General features: G+C 36.1%; 1 protein-coding gene across 4 annotated transcripts in view; it reads right to left on the bottom strand.

The window, feature by feature from the left end:
• The window catches only part of FSTL5 (follistatin like 5), a 718,252-nt gene that overhangs the window by 172,790 nt on the left and 520,236 nt on the right, over positions 1 to 25,226 (bottom strand). For all 4 annotated transcript variants that reach the window (XM_008519642.2, XM_008519644.2, XM_008519643.2 and 1 more), the window contains exon 8: positions 9,654 to 9,774. In XM_008519642.2, coding sequence (XP_008517864.2) covers positions 9,654 to 9,774 — 121 coding nt within the window. The remainder of the gene's footprint in view (positions 1 to 9,653; positions 9,775 to 25,226) is intronic.

The raw sequence follows: 25,226 nt of genomic DNA, 5'->3' as shown, positions 1-25,226 counted from the left end.
AAGATCCTTAACTTAATCACATATGTAAGTCCCCTTTGCCATATAAGGTAACATTTAAAACTTCCAGGGATTAAGATACAATAGCCTTTGTAAAGACATTATTCAGCCTGCCACACCAGAAACTTTTCTTCTGCTAACTTCAAAGTATGATTTTCCTTCTCCAAATTAAAAATACCTCCTCCAGCTACCACCGTCAGACCTGTATGTGAACAAGCAGAAACAGAAAAAAAGGAAGGAAGGAAGACACATATCTTCCATTTTATGGTCAAAATCCAGATATTAAATATATTAGTTATTCTCACATGCCACTGGCCAAAACATTATCACAGGACAATGCTTAGCTTCAAAGAAATCTGGGAAAGGTCATTTTATGTGGGTGGCCATGACTGGCTAAAATTGGGCCTCTGATACTTAAGAAAACTATAGAAAATTATTTAGTACACAACAAATAGTCTTGTCTTCACACATAGTGACAAAATAAACCTATTTATAGCTGGTTATCGTCAATTAAGTGTAAGTTCTTTAACCATGAGCAATTGATATAGAAAGACTCATACCTTGTCACAGCCAAAACAAACCTTGTTGTTGTTCATTCTTCTCCATTCATGTACTACTAAGTACCTACTATGATTTTTGGCAGCATTAAGTACTAGACTCTCAGAACTAAACAAGTACTACTTACAATTTCTAAAATTATTTGATACAGTGTTGATGCTGTCAACATTAGCGATGTCTATTAACTTTCAGAAATTTTACAAGTGAAGGTCATACAAAAACATGTCTTTAACTAATAAAGCCTCTCAATCTTTTAAGAATGGTTCCTATGAGATATAAGGTCATAATGGAAAACATAACAGACCAGCCCTCTGCCATAAATAAAGAAAACAAATATGAAACAATTGTTATCAAATGCTGGAAAAACAGCAGCAGAAAATCACGATCCCTGAAAGAAGAGAAAAAAAGAAAAAAAAATGAGACAAGCTGTATACTTGCCTCCACTTTCTGCCTAGAGGCATTTAGTTGACATTGATGCAGGGAAGGGGAATTGGAGGGGCTCACTGAACTAAAGATAAAAGAGATGGAATTCAGGAAATCTTGGAATTTGTAGGGCAGAAGACCAGAGAGGAGAGAAATATGCAGAGAGAAAGAGCTATAGAAATCTGAATAGGGGTCTGTCGGGGCTTTAGCTTGATGCATAGAATGAAACTTCACAAAGTCAGGCAAAGTCCAATGACTACGGAAAGAACGACCACCAGGGAGTTATAAGTTTAAAAGCTCCAAGAACTTACACAGGGACAGGTGACATATGAGTTGGATTAACCAAACTCCATACTGGAGAGACCTAATAGAAAAATCAGATTAAAGAGACCTCAATAAACACCTCTTACAGGCCCCAGAAACATTATATCTTAAAAGGATAATGAAACAAACCCTAGTGGAGAGGCTACTCTCCTCATACTCAAATAGAACTTTTAAAAAAAGCTTCACAAGATCTAACAGATATGAAAGTAACTTAATGCCAAAAAGAACTCAACACTTATCGAAGGAACCTAGCAAATCTCTCTCAATAATTTCCATCATCCAATAGAAAAATTAACAGACATGAGAAGAAACAGGAAAATATGACTCAGGTGCAAGAAAAATATCAATCAATGTAGAGATATAAAATTTCAGAGATCATGAAATTAGCATAAAAGATCACTAAAATATAGAGTATAGACAGGTTCAAAGATTTATAGGAAAATATGTCAAAATTCAGAAAGAAATGGAAATTATTAAAGAAACAAATGGAACTTTTAAACTTGAAAAATATAATACCCTAAATAATTTTTTAAAAATACTATGGTTGGGTATAACAGCAGATTAGACATGTAGACAAAAGATTTGTGACCTTGAGATCAGAGCAATGGAAACTAAGCTGAAGTACAGCAAGAGGAAACGTTGAGAAGAAACAAACGAACAAATTTTATTGGCCTACGGGAAAATATCTATACACATATCTATAATTGAATTCCTAACTGAGACACAGCAGAAATCTTGAAAATGATGGCCAATTTTTTTCCCCAAATTTGTTGAAAAATATATACCCCAAGGTCCAAGAAGTTGATCAATCTCTGCAGCATAAATCTAAGTAAAGGAAGCAAAAACAAGCCATATCATAATTAAATTGCTGAAACCCATTGAAAAAGTGAAAACCTTAAAAAGCAGTCAGCGAAATGAAAATTTACAAGAAGACTGGAAATATAACCAACTTCTTGTTAAAAACCATGCAAGCCTATGGGGCTGGCCCTGTGGCTGAGTGGTTAAGTTCATGCGCTCCGCTGCAGGTGGCCCAGTGTTTCGTTGGTTCGAATCCTGGGCACAGACATGGCACTGCTCATCAGACCACGCTGAGGCGGTGTCCCACATGCCACAACTAGAAGAATCCACAACGAAGAATATACAACTATGTACCAGGGAGCTTTGGGGAGAAAAAGGAAAAAAAAATAAAATCTTTAAAATAAAACCCATGCAAGCCTAAAGATAAAAGAACATCTGTGTTAAAAGAAAAACAAAAACCAAAACTGCCTACCCAAATTTCAATATCCAACAGAAATATTTTCAATGAAAGAAAAACTTGGAAAATACCTTTAGACAAATAAAGGCTGAGAAAATTGTTAAGGGATATTTATTAGGCTAAGGGAAAATTCAGAAACTGGATTTACATGAAAGAATGAGGAGGATCATAAATGGTGAATGGAAAAATTTCATTCTCTTGTTTTTTAAAAAATAATCTCTTTGAAAGATATTTACCTATCTAAAGCAAAAATAAAACAATGTATGGTAGAGTTTATGACATATATAGCAGTAAAATGTTTGACACCATTACCACAAAGGATGGCAGGGGGAAGATCGAAGATTGCTGTTTTACCGTTCTTATTTTAATGTGAAGTGGTAAAATATTATTTGAAAATACATAGTAATAAGTTAAAGTTGCATATTGTAAATATAGCTTACAGCTGCAACTAAAAAAGTTAAACAAAGAAGTATAGGTAATAAACCAATAGTGGAGATAGATAGAATTTCTAAAAGTTATTCAATCCAATAGAAGGCAGAATCCAAGGAAATAATCGTAAAAGAGCAGATGTGACCATTTGAAAACAAATAGCAAGATGGTGCACTTAAATCCAGTGAGAATTAGCCCAGGATATAGATATTGAACTTATTCCAAAGCCATAAGCTTTTCAAGGATCTCTCTCACCAAAAAGGAATAAAACAAATTAGGGAAGAATTTGATTCTCTGGACTTGACTTGTACTTAAAACTTTTGGACTTTCTTTAGACTTGAAGTTGCAAGGGCAGAAGAATTTAATTTTGGATATTAATTACTTTGGATTAATTTCTTTAGAACTTTAATCTTTGAAGTTTTATTTCTCTCTGGGAATTTAATAATTAGATTATATTAAAGTTTGAGCATCTCTCTGCTTGCCATTGCATCATTGGAATATCTTGATGTCGTGATTTAATCTAACTGCAACAGTTCTGAAGGGCTGTATTGAACAATGTAACTGGACATAATTTAGCATGGGAAATAACAGAGCGAGAATTTTCAGGCCTTGCAGTTAGTGAATTAATGTACTGTTCTATCATATTTCAAAGCCTTCTGAAGGCAAACATATAGTGCCCACCAGTAGCTCTCAGGGGAGAAACAAAAGGGTGGCAATACTTATTAAGGTAAGGACATTCCTAAGTATGCATGTCAACAAAAGCAGCTCTGAGAAAAGAACTTAGGTTCATATAGTGAATAGGGAAGTGATCCCAGGAAGCACAAGTCAGAGAGTAGGAAAAGTAAGATGGAGGAAAGAAAATAGCAAAAAAAAAAAAAAAAAAAAAAAAGGAGAGAGAGAGAGAAAGAGAGAAAGGAAAAGGGAAAAGGTACATTCATTACCATCATGCACATATTACCACTATGGGCAAAAATGTCCCCATTCTAGTAGGGACCGGCTGAAGAATCCTGTAGAATGCCTCACAGTCTTCCCACTGAACGAGTGGGAACCTATGCTTCTTACCCTTTGACTTGTGTCGCTCAGTGGTTAAGGAATGTCCCTGGGGGCATTGAATCCCTAGCATGTCTAGGCTGCCTAGAGTGCAGCTGGTAGAGCTTCCTGTGCCAAATAATGTCCTTAGGAAGAGTAGAGTGAGACAGGCTCCTGTAGTGGAAAGCTGTCAGGGGACATCCACCACAGCTGAGGTGGCCCAGTTGGGGTTTGGAGCAAACATCAATCCCATCAGCTGCAGGGTTTCAAGAGAGAGAAGACTGACTTGATACACAGCAGATCCCACCCGCTAAGGGATAGCCAGTTCCTGAGATCAGTGTAAACTTAGTTTCAAGTCAAAATTAAGAGAATAAAGCTGGAACACATATTCCCACTTCTCATGTTCCTATGGAGTAAAATTGCTAGAGCGGGAGTTCTCAAACTTTATTGTCAGAATCATGAGAAACGTTTGTTAAAACACGCAGACTGTTCTACCTCATGCCCAGAGCCTCTGCTTCAGTAGGAGTGGGCACGCCATGCTAATTTGCATTTCAAACAAGCTGCTGATGCTGCTTGCCCAAGAACCACAGTTAGGGAGTCACTGAGCCAGAGTAACCCTCAAGCCTTCTCTGTCTCTCATCCTTGGATAATTCACAGTGGGAGGAAGAGTGAGAAGTGGGAATTAGTCTCTAACTTCCTGATTTGGGGATCTTACTGCTTACAGGAAGGTTTTATTCCCATCTGCATTTGGGCCATACAGACAGTTTAGCAGGGAAGGCTGCCTGCGGCCCAATGAGGAAATTCAGGTCTAGGATGCAGGAAGCAGCCCATCGTTGCCCCAGACTTAAGCCACTCTCTCTAAATAGCTTTGTCAGTAAAGAAGGCGATGCTTTGATGTCTATCCATATGGCTCTAGTGTCTTTCTTAGAGATGTTTCCAAACTTTGAAGGAGAAAAACAGGGGTGTTCTATATAGACATCCTATAGAACCAGCAACATTGTGCAGAAGTTTCTGACACGAGTAGAAAAAAATCTACTTGATGTTATGTGCAAGGTCTTAAACAATATAAACAAGAGAGAAATAACAGCATACATATGAGTCTATTGTGAATATGGACAAGCTTTCTGCCCAGAGGGTAGTATAAACACTGAATGACTTTTAAAATTTCAAACATTCCGTATCATAAGCTGAAGATCTAAAGACGATTTGCTTTATGTAAAAAGAAAAAGAAAAGCATGAAATGAATTCCACTGGTAGAGTCAAGCTCCTTTGATTTATACATAATGTTTCTTCTGACAAGGACACAGAAGCGCTCTCATATTTCAGTAATCTAATTTTGCATTGTTTGAAAGGAAATAGGACTATTGATAGACTTTTATTTGGCTTGCACTCTGGACTGTGCACTTCAAAAACACTCTTTCACAAATTCCAATAACTCATGGCTATTTTCTGAGCTTTTTATGGTAATCACCGATATATTTTATTCTTATTACTAATTGACAAATTGTTAAGATAAATATGTTAAATTCTCTGTGAAAACCTGATTTTCTAAAGGTCTTTTTAATCTTTTTTTTGAAAAGTGGATGGAGAGTGGAAAATGAGTTAAACTAGTTTTAGAGATTTATTGGGTCCATAAATATGCTGTCTGGCTATCTAATTTGCATTTTCTTGCATTTTCATTGTATTTTTCCAATGTCACAGCTCATTCCCAACTATTCTTTTGTTTTTGGCCTATAACAATATTCTGAGTGATCTCAAGTTTACTATACTTATTTATACACAAAACACATGTTTAAAGTTATGACGCCAAATATAAAATACCATAAGACTAAAGGAAAGGAAAACACCAAAAAAGGGAGAAATTAGTTGTTTAGCAAATCACTTGTAGGGGTGCTGTTTTATAGCTAATCCTACCATTTCTAAATATTTTACTATAAAGTGTCATTATTTTATTACTGTTTTGGAAAAAGTTTTGACGTACCAGACACTTTTGTGACAAAGATGGCTAGTTACCTACCCAATATTTATTCCCTCCACCCTTCCTTCTTTCTAATTAATTGAATCCTTAATTGTCATGGATGGCAAAATACCAAGGTCAAAGAAACACAGTTTATAATCTCTGCATTTAGAGAGGACCAGTGGAAGTTATTGTTGGTGTTTCCATTAAAGTTCTCTTAAAAGTGGTCTCTCAGGTGTCAGGTGCTATTTTTCCTTCCTCTCTCTTCCTTCTTCCTTGTTGAAATATGAACATGGTGAGCGGAATCTCTACTGCCATTTGGAAAACATGGGATGACACTGAGAATGGAAACCATATGCTAACCGCAATAGGGGAAGCGTAGGATAATGATGACATTACTCACCTGACAACATAAAATACTGGTTAAATCCAAATATCTTCTTCCTATGATTGCAAGTTCACAGCCAACCACAACTGAAGGACAATATGCTAATATATATCACCTCAGGAACACCAAAGATCTTCCCAGCATACCAACCACATACTGCTATTTCCATCACCCTCCTGCTCTGCAAGATAATCATTCTATATCTTGCCCTCTCCTGAAACCACTACAGCTCTCTCAAACTCCTCACTTTCAATAGTTGGTATTTTTGATTACAATGAAAAAAATCCAAGCAACACAAAGAGGATTATTTCTTCATGCTCCCGTCCTGAGCAACTGGTCCCAAACAGTCTGTCTCGCCCCCTGTTTCAACAGATAAACTATTCATCTTCCAAAGACTAATCCTTCCATTTGTGTACTAGAATACATCAATTTTTTAAAAAAACTTGACTATGCAGTTTTCCCCTTTGTTTCTCTTAGATGATCTTCGTTTCGTCTTTACTGGATTATTCCCATCACTATAAAAGATACCAGGTCTGCAATTTCATTGAAATTCCCTCCCTTAACCCCACATCACTCTCCAGCTATCACAAAGTTCTCTTTCTGTTCACTTTCAACTAATGTTCAGCGATGATATATCATTGTTCCTCTATCCAAGCCCCATCCCTTCAGGAAGACATTTATACCAAGGATTTTGAAGCGGATTAAATGTAGTAGGAGATAATAGAAAGACACTGGTTTTACTTCCAGGTTCAGGAATCTTTGTTCCTAGAAAAGGGAAAGCATTAGAGCTCGGCTTAGGCAATCACTGCTAATATTGAATTCCTCTTAATTAATTCATAACGTTAAGACTGGTGACGGGGGCTCTCTTTCTGAGACTTCATTATTCCTTTATTCCCATATCCCATCTTCAGAAATACCTGAGATCACAGAGTTAACATTTCCTTCACCGGAGGGGATGAAATAGGGAAGATGCATTTCCCCAACGCTGCTCAGGATACCTTTTGCAACATGAAAGCCTGCAGTTTGCCTCAAAGTTTTCTTCCTGGGCTTCTCAGCTGGAGCATGGCAGATGAGTGAATTATGTAAGAAACTGGTATCAGACATGAATAAGGAGCAGAAACTCTAAAGAGCAGCCATTTAGAATGGTTCTCATGCTTTACCATGCATCACGAGGACCTAGGAAGCTTGTCAAAATGCAGATGTCAAATCAAACTTCCAGAGAGTGCTGGTGAAGCCCAGGGTTCTACACTTTTGATAACTTTTTCAAGTGATTCTGAGGCAGGTAGAAAATGAACTATGCACTGCTCTGCAAACTACCAAGAACTCTGACACGGTTGGTACTTAAACTGGAAGAACCAGGATTGAGAGTGAGGATAACAGATAAAAGAACAATTGTTAGCCAGAAACAAAATTACAGAATTTTTCTTCCTAACTCTAAGACAAGAACGAAAACAAAAAATCACAAAGCATTAGTGTTGTCAAATAGGCCATTAGTCAGTAAAACATCACAACAAAGAGGGAGGTGAGAACCAGACTTGCGACAACAACCATTTCCCCGTGGATGCAGCATCTAGATAGGGAACATCTCCCACACAGACTTGTCCTGTCTTCCCAAGATTGTGTGTCCTCAGGTACAAATGCCATATTTGAAAGTACAGCTCCACACATCTGAGACCACTGAGAACAGCACACATCAACTTCTTTGCATCTTGTCTGCTTTCTTCACCAATTTCCTTGACAGTTGGTTTCCAAACCTTTACCAATGTCTAGTTACCAACTGGGTTTGTACTAGAAACCAAGGCCCAGATCTGCTTCTATTGAGTGCTAACAACAGTCAAACCATGAACTCCCCAATTTTTTCAACTTTTTTCCCAAGATTTTCTTAATTGATTTCCAGGACACATATTTCCCATAAGAGAGTGCTGATTCTAAATACTCTTTTCTCCACTTGTTAACCTCAGCTTCAAGGCTCAAGCCTCTGATCTCATATCCCTCTATAATCATTCCTAAAGTGACCTCATGGAGCTCATCTCTATGGCTTTAATTACAGTCTATGCACATTGTTATTATCTAAGTATGTAACTTTGGATTATCACTCTCCTCTGATCTCCAGACTTACATACTAAAGTGATTTCCATATGAATAATTATATTGAAGTTAACTTGTCAAAAAAGTATTAATCTCACTCAATCTCCAAATGTGCTTCTTCTCCTTTGCAGTTAATATCACCACCATATATCCAAATGCTTCCTTCAAATTCCTTGGGTTCATTTTTTTTTTAAAGTCTCTCTCAGACTCATATGCCATTCCTCAGTGATATCATCAGATCTACGTTCAAAGTATATACTGAATCTGACCACTTCTTCACCTCTTCACCACAGTACTATATTTTAAGCCACCATTATCTCTTCCCTAGACTATCAAAATAGTTTTTTAACAGCTCTCAGTGCTTCCTGTTATTTTAAAACAAATTGGAATGTGTCGCTTCATACAGTAAACACTTTGATGGCTTCCCATTACACTTAGAATGGGAATCCAAATATTTATCTAGGTTCACAGGGCTTCGTGTGATCTGACCCCAGGCTACCTCTCCAAGTTCATATCTGACACTCTCCTCTTAATTGATGCCAACTATACTAGGATGTTGTTGTTCCTACAGAAATCCAAGTAACTTTCTCCCTCCATTTTGGAAATCATAAACTAACATATACATCAGTATGAAAATGAATCAGCGTATTAGTGAATCATACATGCTATTCTGTATCATCAATTCACTAAATTAAATTTGAATTAGATCAGAAATAAAACGTCTTGGATTGTAAGAATGATATCAACCTACTTGGCCAATGTTCATAGCTATTAAGTTAACCATTAAGAGTATAAAATTTGCTGTATATAAATAACAATTTTTATATCATTAATTAGGTCAACTAAACAGATGATCTGATCAAAATATTTAAGTGCTTAATTTTTTCAGTTTCTCAAATTTATATGGTTGACTAATTGTTGATATTCTAAACCTGAAAAAGTAATTTAAATTTCCTATGCTTTAATTTTCCAATTAGAATGAGTTACTCTGCAGTGTTTCATGATGAGAAAAGAGGTACAAATTTACAGTATTTATTCACTCATATGCTTTTTTTAATTGAAAATATTCTATGTTAATAGTAGGTCCCAAACTCAAAATATCGAAGCCTTGCCCAAACTCAAAAAATTGAAGCCTTGCCTTCCTGTGATATTCTTTGAGTATCTAGTGAAGCAAAAAGCAATTACAGCAACAGCACATTTCTTACCATTCACTTGGAAGATGTGAGTCTGATAGACTTGTTCATAGCCATCTGCATAGCAGGTGTAATTGCCCATGTGAGTTGTGGTGACCTTAGTAATATACAAGGACCCATCATCTCCAAAGTCCTATGGAAAAAACAGTAAAATGAAATAAAATGAGCTGTTTGTATTTAAAATGTATTTAACAATTCACTCTCTTTAAAAATTATATTCAGGAGCAAAGTGAATAGACTAAAATATTGTTTTTCAATTATCAAAATGATCATTGTTAGTCCTATAAAGTTGGAAGACCTGTAATTACGATTTTCACAAGACATGCTTTGTTTAAAATTTCTAAATATATTGGGTCTGGCCCCGTGGCTGAGTGGTTAAGTTCATGCGTTCTGCTGCAGGCGGCCCAGTGTTTCGTCGGTTCGAATCCTGGGTGCGGACATGGCACTGCTCATCAAACCACGCTGAGGTGGCGTCCCACATGCCACAACTAGAAGGACCCACAACTAAGAATATGCAACTATGTACCGGGGGGCTTTGGGGAGAAAAAGGAAAAAAAATAAAATCTTTAAAAAAAAAAATTTCTAAATATATAAATATAAGTTTTTAGTATTTACCTGAAATATATGAGTTTATATATAAAATAATCCAATTTGCACATATTTTTCTAATTGTTTACCTTTTTTGTTTTTTGAGGAAGATTAGCCTTGAGCTAACATCTGCCACCAATCCTCCTCTTTTAGCTGAGGACTATTGGCCGTAAGCTAACATCTGTGCCCATCTTCCTCTATTTTATATGTGGGGTGCCTGCCGCAGCATGGCTTGATAAGCAGTCTATAGGTCCATGCCCGGGATCTGAACACGTGAACCCTGGAACACCAAAACGGAGGGCAGGAACTTAACCACAACGCCACTGGGCTGGCCCCTAATTCAGTTTACCTTTTTAATTAATAAAGCTATAATGTGATGTTTTTCTTATTTGTAGCTAAAACCAACAGTTCTTAATTAGGTACTTCATGCTTCTAATTGTCCATTAATTTTTATATTCTTTAATTATATATTTACCCCCCTTAAAATTATTAAAGCAATATGGTCTCACAGATAAAATTTATAGCCCTAGAGATAGAATAGGACTTTTTAAAGCCCAGAAGCATTCAATATATTAGAAAAAAATAACTATACCATTTCAAATCTATGGGGACAAACGCATAACCATTTGGGAAAAAAGAAAGAAAAGTCTCACACTGTCAAAATCAAATCCAAGAAGCCCCTCCAGAACGGCAGAGTAAAGACCAGAAAATCTTCTCTTCCATATAAGGCAATGAATACACTGGCAAAAATTGTCAAAATCAACTTTTTCAAAACTCTGGAAATAGACAAAAGCTCACCCCAATCCACAGAGCACTTACTCAAAAAAGTGGCTGAATCTCAGTAAAAACAGGGAGATTTGTGGCATCTCTCTTTCCACAGCTGCTGATGGCTTGCAATTCTGCTAGCTGTGTAAACCGTCATTCTAGCAGAAGCTGGAAGGGGAAGGTCAAGTTTGGAGCTCATCCAAGGCCCCATCCCCAGAGAACTGTCACTATTTGACCAATCTAGCAGCTCCCTGAAAACTTTCATTTTTATGACTTTTTTTATTTGAGCAAGGCTTGGAGCTCAGTCTGCGTAAACAGTCCTCTCCCTAAGGCCTTTACCAAACAGAAACAACCACTGCTGTTTAGCATTACAGCTTTCTCTGAGGGAGATACCAGTTGATGAGAACAATAGGCACAAAAAAAATTTCTTTTAAAGAAAAAGGGGATGGGATGTCCACTGGGGGATTTGAAAAGATCTGCATATTCCTGGGAATCTACAAGGCCCTACAGATGTGCAGGATTGGGGCCATACTCAGAAAAGATGTGTTTTCTCTACATTTTAGAGTTAGAGGAAAAACCCCTAATCTCTCACCTCTGGCTGACCTTGAGGCCCTGCACAGGCAGAGAGTGAAGCCTACGGCAGACTTGTAACAGCTTGTAGGAGCATTCGGTGTGTGACAAAAAACAGAAGTAGAACACCTCAGCAAAGTCTAGAAGACTCATTGATTTAAGGCATTTAATTAAGTCTCTATCCAATCAGTAGCTCACCGCTAAGGTAACTGAGCTTAGATTTCAGTGCCTGCGTACAGCTAACTAAATAAAAATAGATAAAGTATACTTCATCAAAATTAAAAACTTTTTTGTCCCAAAGGACACTATCAAGAAAGTGAAAAGGCACCCCACAGAATGGGAGAAAATATTTGCAAATCATTTGTCTCATAAGGGTCTTGCCTCCAAAATATATAAAGAACAATTGCCACTGAACAATAAAAAAGAGAAATAATCCAATTAAAACAGTAGGTAACGGATTTGAATAGATGTCTCTCAAAAATGATTTACACATGGGCAGTAAGCACAAAAAAGGGTGTTCAGCTTCATTAGTCATTAGAAAAATGAAAATAAAAACCACTATGAGATACCACTTCATACCTACTAGGATGGCTGAAATAAAAAAGACGGACAATAACAACTGTTGGAGAGGATGTGGAAAAATTGGAACCATTGCTGGTGGGAATGTAAAATGGTGTACCTGCTTTGGACAACAGTGTGGCAGCTCCTCACAAAGTTTAACAAGAAGTCATTACATGTCTAACAATCTGATTCCTAGGAAATACTCAGAAGAATGAAAAACAAATGTCTCCATACAAACTGCACACAAATGTTCATAGTAGCATTCCTCATAATAACCAAAAAGCAAAAACAACTCAAATACCTATCAATTGATGAATGGATAAACACAAAGTGATGTATCTATATACAATAGAATATTATTTGGGAATAAAAAGGAATAAACTATTGCTATGTACATGAATGAATCTTGAAAATATTATGCTAAAGGAAAGAAGTCAGACACAAAAAGCCACAATTTGTATGACTCTATTTATATGAAATGTCCAGAATGGTCAAATCCATAGAGATAGAAAACAGACTAGCAGTCACTAGGAGCTGAGGGGATGCACTGACAGGAAATAACCGCTAGTAGGTATGGAGTCCCTTTGAGGGTGATGAAAATATTCTAAACTTTGATGGCCATGATGGCTATACAACTTTGCAAAAATACTAGGAATTACTGAATTGCACACTTTAAGAGATTAATTTTGTAGTATGAGGATTATATTTCAATAAAGCTGTTATTAAAAATGTTACGTATGGAATATTTAATATAAAAATTAAGTATGATAAAGTAAAACTATATATTATTTGGCTAATGGAATCTTTATTGAGTATGAAAAAATTTAGAAATCCAAAAGAGATAATGATCAATATGTTTATATAAAGAAGAAACACTTCTGCATTATAACACATTGTAAGCATTAAAAGAAAGATAATAAGCCACAGATTATCTATGTGAAAAACAAAATAACGCATCTTAATCTTTATTCGCATAGCACTTATTATATGCCAGATATTGCTCTAAGTAATTCATAAATATTGACGTATTTGATGCATATATCAAACCTGTGAGAAGAGAATTCTATTACAAATCTCCCACCTTATAGCAGGGGATGCTAAGATGTTAAGTAATCTCCTTGCCACTTGGCTCCTAATTAGTAGAGCTAGGATTTGAAACCAGGTGTGCTTACTTCAGAGTCTGTGCCTTAAACCTCTGTGCCATGCTGCCTTCCTTGTCAATCAGAGCGTGAACCAGGAAAAAAGACACCAAAGGAGAACAAAGAAGAAAGTCAAGACAAAACGCACCAAATAAAGGGGTCAAATACACTAGTATGTCTGAAGAAAAGAGGCTAGAAATATAGTGAAAGTGCATGTGGAAAAGGAAAAAGTAAAGCTGGATAAATCCCCTGAGGTCAAAAGACAATAGCGCTTTAAAATAGAATTCGACAGCTGTGTCTCTTACCTTTCTCAGCCCCAGAGAATAAGGATGAATGTGAGGATTGAATTAGCAAATTTTCCATTTTTTCCTACAAATATTATTGAAAGCTTCTTTTTCATAGGATTTACAATCTAAGAATTGTTTGTTTATTGTCTCCTCCAGCTTTTGAATTTTGAGTTTACTGTTTTTCATGTTGATTCCCAAATTTTGTAATGTGTTGCTCAACTTTTAATTTTGTGGAGAATATTTTGATTGAGAGTTTTTTTCACTCCTCACATTAGCTTTATGGTTAGAAAGTCTTTTTTCATTCTGATTTAATATAAATATATGGCAATATTGCCTTCTCATTTCCTTGTGGTTGTAACAATTACATCTAATCCTTTAACATTTTGTTAAATTATTTTTTTATGAAGTCAGCGTTCATCTTTACTTCTTTTTCTGAACTGTAACTAATTGTGTCAGCATCATTTGGTCAAGATAACTTCCCCCCATTTGTGATTTTTTTATCCTTCTATCTGTGAAATACAATAGTACCCTGTGACTTACCAATATTCACATGCAGTGCTCCAAAAGTATACTTTATTTGTTTCTGACTTTACCTACATTCATACTATGTGCATATCTGTTAAAAATAGCTCCCCTCTAACTGATATTCACTACAGATCGATTACAATCATGAAAATTAATGTGAGGCTATTGAATCTCGGCCTGAAAATAATGAAAATGTCGGGGCCGGCCCCGTGGCCGAGTGGTTACGTTCGCACGCTCCGCTGCAGGCGGCCCAGTGTTTCGTTGGTTCGAGTCCTCGGCGCGGACATGACACTGCTCGTCGGACCACGCTGAGGCGGCGTCCCACATGCCACAACTGGAGGGACCCACAACAAAGAGTATACAACTGTGTACCGGGGGGTTTTGGGGAGAAAAAGGAAAAAATAAAATCTTTAAAAAAAAAAAATAATGAAAATGTTTTCTCAGTCAAGAAAGAAAGAGAGAAACAGAGAAGGAGAGAGAGAAAGAGGGAAAGAGAGACGGGGAGAGAGGAATAAGAATAAGACGGAGAATAAGAACAAAAATGAGAATAAAGAGGAAGAGGAAGAAGGCGGGAGAGGAGAAGCAGAATCAAAGGAGAATAAGAACAAGAACAAGAAAAGGAGAAGCAGGAGGACAGAGAGGAATCCAAGGGAGAGGGTGACGAGAAGGAGAGGACGGAGGGAAGGAGAGACACCATACTCTGACCAGCATATGATTTAGCTGAAGAATAATATTTCATTAATAACTTAAATAAAATACGATTCTTCAAACTCACATTATATAGGCTTAATCATACCACATTTCTACATCTCCCAGAGGGAACTTTCATGGAGTTACAGGAAAAGCCTTGGGATTTGCCCAATAGGACAGGATTCGGAGCTTGAAGCCTGACAAAGAAGTTGCTGTGTGATAAAAATGTGTGGGAAAATCCCTGCCTTACCACAGGCTGCCATGAGGGCAGAGCTCTTAGACTAGGGAATGGAAATGCCAAACAGAAAGACTAGAGTCTGGGCCAGCCCCAGTGGCCTAGTGGTTATGTTCCCTGTGCTCCACTTGGGCTGCCCAGGTTCACTTCCCAGGCATGGACCTACACCACTCATCAGAGTCCATGCTGTTGTGGTGGCTCACATACAAAAAATGGAAGATTGGCAACAGATGTTAGCCCAGGGCAAACCTTTCTCAGCAAAAAAAAAAGAGGAAGATTGACAATAGATGTTAGCTCAGGGAGAATCTTCCTCAGCAGAAAAAAAAAAAAAAAAGGACCAGCATTATGCCTCAGGTTAACACCAAGGCAGAGAGTTGACATGTGGCAGGGTATAAGGTGGGAATGCCAAACTTGTGTAGAAATCAATTCAGAATGATTAGAGTTGGAAATATTTTGAGAAAGATTATGAACCAAAAATAATTGATAATCTGAAATATAATACTAAGTTATCCAGTGTGCATAAGGTAGGCAAGCACACAGGACATGGACATACAAGAAAGACTCATCACAAGCAGAACAAATCATGGAGGAGACCAAATCGGAACAGAGATGAATGCCTTCGCTGGACGGGAAGAATTGGAAATAATCCTAAAAACCCAAAGTATATCTGATATTTGTAATTATGTTTATATTCCTATATGCCAAACTGTAAATAGATCTTTTAAAGTATATTTTCAAATAATCTTATTTAAATCTCCATAAAACCTGAAACAAACAACATTTCCGCGTGTTGTTGTATATAGCTATCTAGAAAGCAAGGCTGTTCCCTAACTACTATAATCAAGTTTCTGTCCCCCAATGGCATGTAAGAAGATAAACTTGAGAATGTCTATTCGAGGTATCATTGCTACCTTTGTTATTCTGCAGCATGACAACCCTTTCATTTAGAATATCCTCTAAATTCGCATACGTATGACCCCTTCTAATCTATGTGTCTTTGTCCATGTTTTTCCATCTTTCTTCTAAATGGAAGTAAAATCTTCCAGCCTCAATTTCTTTGAATATTCAACGATATAATCACCTTTTCAGACAGTTTTCTGAATAAGCAAGACTTCAATATTTTCTCACCACTTTGAATAAAGCATGGATCTTTGCACTACACTTAAAATAAAAACCAATAAATATATATTGAGCACCTAAATATGTCAGGAACGGTGGTAAATAATTTAAATAAATTATCAAATTTCATCCTTTAAACAACCTTTTCAAAGTTAACTACTATTAGGCCCATTTTATATCTAAGAAAAATGAAATTGCTGATGTTAAGTTTGAGGTCACCAACTGATATATTCTGAATATTTCTGTCCCTTCGTCTATTCATCTGTTGAAATCCTAATGCCCAATGTGATGGTGTTACAAGGCGGGGGCTTTGAGAGGTGGATTAAGTTATGAGGGTGGAGCTTTCATGAATGGAATTAGTGTTCTTTTAAAGAAGACACTTTAGAGATCCCTTGCCCTTTTCACCATTTGAGGACACAAGGAAAAGGCAGGATATGAACTAGGAACAGAGTTCTCCAGAAGATCAATGTGCTGGCACCTTGATCCTGGACTTCTCAGCCTCAGAACTGTGAGAAATAAACTTCTGCTGTTTATGCTCCTCAGTGGTAGTATTTCACTATGGGAGCCCACTGGACTAAGACACCAACCAAAACGAGGAGTCTAAGATTAACATCCAAATGGTCAGACTGCAGAACTGAACTACTCTTGTTATGTAATTCTTATCACATCTTTCTCTTTCTGGATTCTCCATTATTTTAACCAAACCAAAACTACCTGTTGAGATTTTTGTTGATACACAGTTACATCAACCCTACCTCTTTACCTCCACCCTGATTCAGCATTTCTAACCTTTTAATCTTTCATTTTCTCAGCATTTTTCTAGTCTTAAATAGATTAAATCAAATGTGCAATTTTGATGCTCAGCCATTGTTGAGAGTTATGGCCTTAAAACAGACACTCCTTGAACTCAGGGACAAAGTCTTGCCAGTATTCTGAACCCCCATTACACCTTTATGATCTTGCTGCCAATAGACACTGCATAAATATTTCTTCAGTGATTAAATCTTTATGAGCCTCCACACCATTAAAAAGTTGCCTCAAGGCACCGAAATCTGGAAAGTCAATGGTGAAAACCAAAATCATTTATTTTGTTGAGTTGATTGCTTATATTGTTTCCAAAGCAGTACAAAAGGGAACTGTGGAAAAAAGAAAATCTATAGTACATTTCTAAGATTTTGAAAAATTTTATGACTACTCTTAATTGGCTATAATCAATTGTGTAAGAGTAATAACCAAAATGTTTAGCAACATATAAATAACAAGCTCTGATCAATCAGAATATACAAGACATCAGGTATGATTATACTAGAACATAACAGCTGAATTTCAGGCCTGTACTTAACCATAAGCATTTGTTCCAATCTGAAAGATAAATTCCATCCATTAGAAAATGGTAAAATTTAAATTTGTTTACTTTCCTATTTCATATTATGTTCTTCCTCATATTTCCAAATTGCGTGGTACCAGCATTACTACACTCTAAATGAGATTTTCTGTGAAACATACATTGCCTTGATATACACTGACATGAAAGTGAAAATTTCCTTTCTAATTTTGATTATACTATTATGCTTTTATTTTGTAATATTGTAAAATTTATTTGCCTAGCTTTTTATGTGTACAGAATATATTTTAATTAAATGTCAATAAAAGTAGTTAAGCAAATATCAACATATTGAAATTGCCTAAAGTACTGTAATCTCATGACTTATGTGATTTTCTAAAAACTGTGCAAATCTCTCACTAGCTTGTTTACTTAGATATTTAATCTATCATCAATAAATAGTGCAGTGAAATATAAAGTTAAATAATACAAATTCAATTTGGTAAATACATTATTTTTAAAACTCTTTTGTCCTAAAGGACACCATTTTATGTGTTAATTTTAAAAGACACAATAGAAAAGTAAACTAATATAGACTGAAATTATTATTTCAAATTGATAAGAAAACAAAAAGTCAACCAACTGTATGCTTTGGTAGGAAAATCAAAACCCAAATTATGAAAGCCATGTGTAACAATATTTTTGATGGTATACATAAATATTTAGATTTATTATATTTTATTTTACTTAATAAAATAGTCTGCAAAAGGGTTTCATTAATATAATAGTAATAAAATAAATTTAAAAATCTATCGTTTTAATAGAATTACTATTCAAAGTGTTTTACATATATACAGAGTCAAATTTGCCATGAGACTGATGAAATTTAAGTTTCAGAGTCCTGCATTTGCACAAGCCCTTTCCAAGGATCTGAACACAGCCTTGCTGTGTGTTTATATGTCATATATTTCTGTAAAATTTACCAATATTTTTATAATTTTCTGTGATTTCTTTTCTTATGTAATAAATATCCAGTTTTGTAGCTAACTGTTGTTTATAATTTGTGTTCTATTTCTTAAATAGAACACCTTTGAAATGGAGGTGCTTTAAAACTTCAAGATCATGAGTCTGACCTGGTGGCATAGTGGTTAAGTTCACATGCTCCACTCAGGTGGCCCAGGATTTGTGGGTTCAGATCCCAGGTGTGGACCTACACACCACTCATCAAGCTATGCTGTGGCAGTGTCCCACATACAAAATGAGCTAACATCAGGGCCAATCTTCCTCACAAAAAAATAAGCAAACAAGCAGACAAACAAAACTTCAAGATCCATATAACCTTGAACCATCTCTGACTATATTAAGTTTTTTTGACAGTACCATGTTTAAGTAATGTATCTATGAAGCTATTAAGTGGATGATACAATATTCAAAACTAGACCGTCTGGCTCTATAATCTGTATTCTGAACATCCATACTTCATGGATACAGATGTCAACATGGATGAATCACCAAACACAATGTCAACTATATGAATAATACAGTATGACTCACTTTATATAACGTTCAAAACAGGCAAAAGGAAACTGTATATTTTAGGGATCTATACATTTATGGTGGAAATAAAAAGAACAGCAAAGAATCGGTTAACGTGCAACTCATGGTAGAAATTACGTCTAGAGAAGAAGGAGAATATAATGGTGAGACGCCTATAAGAGGCTGCAGATTGGTTGGTAATGTCATATTTTGTAAGCAGTTATTGAATGTATAGTTTTGAGTGTATATTTTACTTTATATTATACATATCTTATATATACCCTCAGTTAAGTATAATATTGAAATATAAAAAACTAATGCAATAAAAAAGTCTATTAGGCCTTAAACCACGTATCTCAAAAGTTCATAGCTTCCCCTAAGTATATATGGAAAGTCCCAAGTTTCTTTATTATTACTCTAGGCTGAAATTATACTTCTTAAAAATTTAGTAGGCAAAAAGAATTATTTAGATTTTAAACTACATTTTGGTATGTTTTGAAAGGGAATAAATCCTTATTTTGTTTCATCAAAAATATAAATAGAGGTGGGCTGGTGGTGTAGTGGTTAAGTGCTCCGCCTTGGCAACCTGGGGTTCGTGAGTTCAGATCCCAGGCATGGACCTACACACAGCTCATCAAGTCATGCTGTGATGGCGTCCTGCATATAAAGTGGAGAAAGATGGGCACAGATGTTAGCTCAGGGCCACTCTTCCTCAAGTGAAAAGAGGAAGATTGGCAATAGATGTTAGCTCAGGGCCAATCTTCCTTAATAAAAGAAAAAAGAAGACAGAAAAATTAATAAAATAGCCAAAAGTAACTGAAATCCTGATAACTCATATAATCAGTGAACTAATAGTGTATATTAGAGTTCTGGCTCCATCTTAGGATACAGATAGATGGAAAGAGCATCATATCTATCCAAACAAGAAGAAGAAGCTCGGCAATCTGGAAAACCTCGTTTTTGTTGAACCCATCAGAGTGCTGACTTCAAAGGGCAACTGACTAGGCTAAAATCTGAGGAGAGCTGAAGTGAGCCTCCAGGAAGAGACAAGACACAGACAATTACTCCACTACCCCAGAGCACAGAAGAAAACAAGACTGCCATATAAACAGCTACAAAAACTCAACTAATTTTTTAATGAATTGCTGAAACCTGAACATGCACAGTTACAAGAGTACAGAGCCCTGGGAGCACAGACACTTGCAGACTCTTCTCCTCAGATCTCACTATTTGTTCATAACAAAGACTGGGGACAGGAAAGATCAGGGAAAGCTCACCTCCCAGTGCAGTTGTGGTGCTGGGTAACAGCTGTTGCTGAGAAAAACATATTTCTTACCCAGATCTTTTGCTCAAGTAAAATAAAGTCTTAAGCTGCTGAAAAAAGGAAATAGATTCTGTCACTTTCAGTGAGCGAAAACTCAGTGAGTTTGGGAAAAAGAGAGAGCCAAGAAATTCTCTTAGTTCCAGAAGATTAAAGATCCCTTACAACTCCGCAGGATCACTGAGAAAACTCGGCTCAAAATGCTCAGAGACACGCGAACGACCTAAGGCTGATGCTGAACGAGAAAAACGGAGAATGCTTCCTTGTTCCTTACCACCCAGGCTAAGAAGAACCAACCAAGAAGCAAGTGACAGCAGACTACCACTAGTAAGGGACAAGAGCATGGAGAGACAAATTTTCTGAGGTGCAGGCTTATAGGGAAAACCTAAAACTGAAAATGGACCAAGCATAGGCAAGAACTTGCTCAGGTATCAATCTAGCTCCCACTCTAAGCACAAAATGACGTAGAGGAATTTGAAGCTCGTGGTGCATTGAAGGTGCAACAAAACCGAAACACAGCTCATCTCCTCAATAAAGGCCTACCAGAGAAAGAGGCATGACTATTTCCAGGCATAAATACTATTTACCTGGGTCTCTACTACCCTACACAGAATATGTAAATTTCAACTAAAAATTATGAGGCACACAAATTGGAAAGGAAAAATTATCTGCTGTTGAGAGGCAAAACAATCAATAGAACAAATCTCAAATATAAACCTATAGTTGGAAAAATCAGACAGAGGATTTAAAATAACTATGATTAATATGTCACAGGCTCTAGCAGAAAGACTTGAAGAGATTCATGAATAGATGAGTAATTTCAGCAGAGAAATGGAAACAATAAGAAAGTGTCAAAGGACACACTAGAAATAAATTTAAACACACACAGTATCAGAGATGAAGAATGCCTTTGACAGGCTCATCAGTAGACCTGACACATCCAAGGAAAGACTCAGTGAACGTAAATATAGGTCAATAGACACTACTAAAATGGAAACACAAAGAGGAAATTAGTGAAAAAATTTTAAAAAGCCAAAAAGAATAGAATATCCAAAGATGTAGGCCAATATCCATCTAAAATACATGTAATTGAAATTCTAGAAGGAAAAAAGAGGGAGAACAGATAGAAAAATATTTGTACATCAAAAGTGAAGAATTTTCCAAAAATAATCGATGAAAAAACAACCTAGAAATATATTCTTACTGCTGAAGACCAAAGATAAAGAGAAATGTTAAAGCTGCCAGAGAAAAGTACATAATCATCTTTAAGAAACGGAAAGTCTTCAGGTCTTTGACACCAGGTATAACCAGAGTGAAGGCATCAACATACCTGAAAAAAAAAATTATTTATAATTTAGAGGAAGGAATGATTTACCAAAGAGGTTAAGAAAAATCAGAGACGTGAGGTAACAATGTCAATTCTCCAGCATAAAGTGTGTTTTGGCTGACGAAGAGAAGTTGGATGACTCAGTCATCTACAGCCTTATTGTAAAAAGTAATCAATTGACCAATTAATCAGTTGTATGAGCATAAATAAATAACAAATAAATGCAATCTTTAAAGGAAATGATCAGATTCTGAGGTTATTCTATATCCAACTCATAAAACTAACCATCTCTTGCTGTTTGTATTCAAATAATACTCATTTCTGATCACCTTCTTTTCAATAGCATTTACTTCTTACTTTCAATTTAATTTTGATAATTATCTCTCCAATATCTTCTTTGGTTAATTTTAATATGCAAGTTAAGTTGAGTTTAACATTCATTGATAGATACCTTAAATTTTATGGATTAAGTCAGCAAATAATATTCAAAAATCCACTCAGCATTACTACCAGTAATCATCAGCCTTAAATCAGAAGAACTTTCTTCCCAGACCCTGAAGAAAGCAAGTACATCATTCAGGAACCAACCAAGAGGCAGAAACCATGCAGAAATTTGAACACGGAAATTTTAATTTAAAAATTATTAACTATAACAGGGACCTGGAGTAATGGGCGATTCGTCTAATAAAGAGCAAAGGGTACTCTAAAGATTATAGGATTAACAGGTATAAGAACCCCTACTAGGGGATGGGATGGGCTAAGGATGATATAGTGAACCCAAAGAAGTGGCTCCTCTCCTGCAGTGTTTACACCTAGACCTCTCTGAAGAGAGTAGGGCCACATCAATGGCTCAGGGGAGAATAGAGGAATTCACGGAGGATGGCACAGGAGGAAATTTTTAATGGGAGGTACCTTGCTGGAAACTCTCCACTGAGAAGCCACTCATGGTCTTGCTGAAGAAATCTGCCCATGGAAACTACCATGAGCTTCTATATATCAGGTACTTTTGGAGCCAAGGCATTGCAGAAGCTGCATGCTCTGCTGGAGCCTAGCCACCACTGAGGAAATTGTACAGAGTGCAGGGACCTTCCTAGAAAAACACATCAGCATTAGGAAGAGAAATGCCTTTCGTATGCTAGTATCCCTCTACTACTCTCTGCTCACAAAATGTGCCATATGCCACAGGAGAAATATTTATGAGATCCAGATACATTATTGCAGAGCAGTCATTTAAGGATGATTTGGAGTGAAGAAGCAATGTATTGAAAACTAGTACATCAATTTTCAATATTTCTCAAGAAAAATCTCAGATTATGAAAACAAACATTCAGCTATCTGGTCTACTGCAGGCCACGTGTTTTGTACAACACACACTTTTTCTCCTAATCACACACCATTAATAAGGGGGAACAAAAGAAAGAACATAGAGAGAATAAATTTAAACATATCACAAAACTGATTACCTCAGTATTTTCAATTTGAAAACTCATCATTCTGTACAATTACGGTTTATGCTTTTGTCTGTATCATTTTTTCTATTCCAATGCAAACTTTTTAAATAAAACTTCCCATCTTGCAAAGTTATTTCTGATTATGGTTAGTTTGTACATAGCCCTCTACAGAATCCATGCACTTAGCCTATTGACACACTTATTTCTCTATGTTGAAATTGCCTATTTAATTGCGATGTTTCTGAATTGGAAATAATTTTATTTCCAAGCTCTAAATAAAAGCTTATTGGAAAAAAGTTGAAGAATGATTTTATTATGGAAGTAAACACTTGTCAATCATTCAAAACATGTTTTTTCCATGACTTTCTTGGAGGTTCCCAGTTTACCTCTAAATGAAGGTGATTGCCATAGTAAATGCTCTCAGGCAGCTGCCTCTAACAGTATTAACTATTTTATGGTAAAAACCAAATGACCCCCATTTCATTCAACAAGTTCTTGCCCTTCAATTAAATTGACTACATAGAGACCAGATTCTTCCCCAAAAACTGAAAATCGAAATGTCTTCATCCTTCAATGAAAGATCATTCCACGTGTTAGAAGATAGGTCTTTTGGACAGTGTTGTTAACAAATGAAACACCTTTTGTAGTAGACTGATTTCATTGATGGCCTCAATTAACTGCTTTTCTAAACCATGCCATTTACTTTGTAAATTTCTAGTCTTCTCTTTGACTATTAATTTTGCTCTTTCACTTGTTCTGGCCAAAGTGTGATGCAAGCAGAAAATGCATTTCCACTTGCCCTATTACATGACACGGCCTGCTCTCTCCTGGAACCTGTCTATCAACATAAGAATAAACCTGTTGGAAGCTGAGAGACTATATGCAGCAGAGCTAGGTCATCCCAGCTGAAGCCATCCATGACTAGTTGGTTCATAGCTGACCCACGAGTTTATTGCATAATAATAAGAAAACTCAGCCAAGACTAGTCAGATTCAATCCAGATCAACAGAACCTTCAAAACTACTCAAAACCTTGCAAGAAATAAAGAATAGTTGTGATTTCACGTCGTTAAGTTTTGGAGAAATGTGTCATGGTGCGATATCTATCTAGTATAATTTTTTACCTCTGGCTTAAGTTTTCTCTCTCGCTTGAATTTTTTTTTGTTTTCTTTTCTTAGAAAATAATGATCACAGCACCTACAGGAGTTATCCCATTGGCAAACCGAAAGCTAAAAGCCACACTGAGATTCTCACATGAGGTTGTCACTTGGATTTCTCAATTGCTAGAGACCTTGTTTCTTTATACCTGCAATGAGAGATCGTGAATCTAAATTACAGTACAACCAAAACCCAGAATATTATATACCATGAACTTTTAGGGTTACTTGGGGAGAGTTAAGAGCTTAAATTTAAAATGTACAGATGTTGAGTCCACCAAATGATATAATTGATTAAAAAATAAGAATTGAATATACAATAGTGGTGATCTGATTTCTTCATTAAGAGAGGTTGCAAGGGTTCAATAAAATGTTTTGAAAATTACTTGGAAATGTTTTACAATAAAAAGATGATAACACAATAAGTGTAGACTGTTTCACTAAGTCACACGTTGTTATTAAGTAACATGATAAGTTTGATGACTGAATTAGGCAATAGTGATGAACAACTGCACAAAATGGAATGGTCTCGTTCTGCGTCATTCTGAAAACTTGGGGAAGGAATCTTGTGACTTGATGATTTGTCAAGAAATATGTTTTTATGAGAAATTTATTACTAAACTTTATGAAGTTTTTTCTAGGTGCAGCTAAATGATACCACTGTTGTTGGCTCAACTATCTTTTATAAGTCAAGATAGAATTGGGAGTATTAATCTGGTAATTGCACAAACCACAGCTAAAATAATTATCATACCCCAAAACAATTACTCTTTTTTATGTTTATGCTGTCTGTTTCTGAGATAAAAATGAATAAGAATAAAAAAGATGAAGCGCATTAAGAACTTTCTCTAAGACAATTTAGTTTTTTCAGGAAATGTTTAGTGGTCACCTCTTCTTTACCAACCACTGTGAATCTCAGACAAAGACTGCATAGCTCTCCTTTCAGACGTCCTATGGGAAGGGATAATTTCCTTTTAACTAATCACAAAGA

The sequence above is a fragment of the Equus przewalskii genome, chromosome 2 (assembly GCF_037783145.1).
Source record: "Equus przewalskii isolate Varuska chromosome 2, EquPr2, whole genome shotgun sequence".
Classification (NCBI taxonomy): domain Eukaryota; kingdom Metazoa; phylum Chordata; class Mammalia; order Perissodactyla; family Equidae; genus Equus; species Equus przewalskii.
This window is presented reverse-complemented; position numbering and strand designations above follow the sequence as displayed.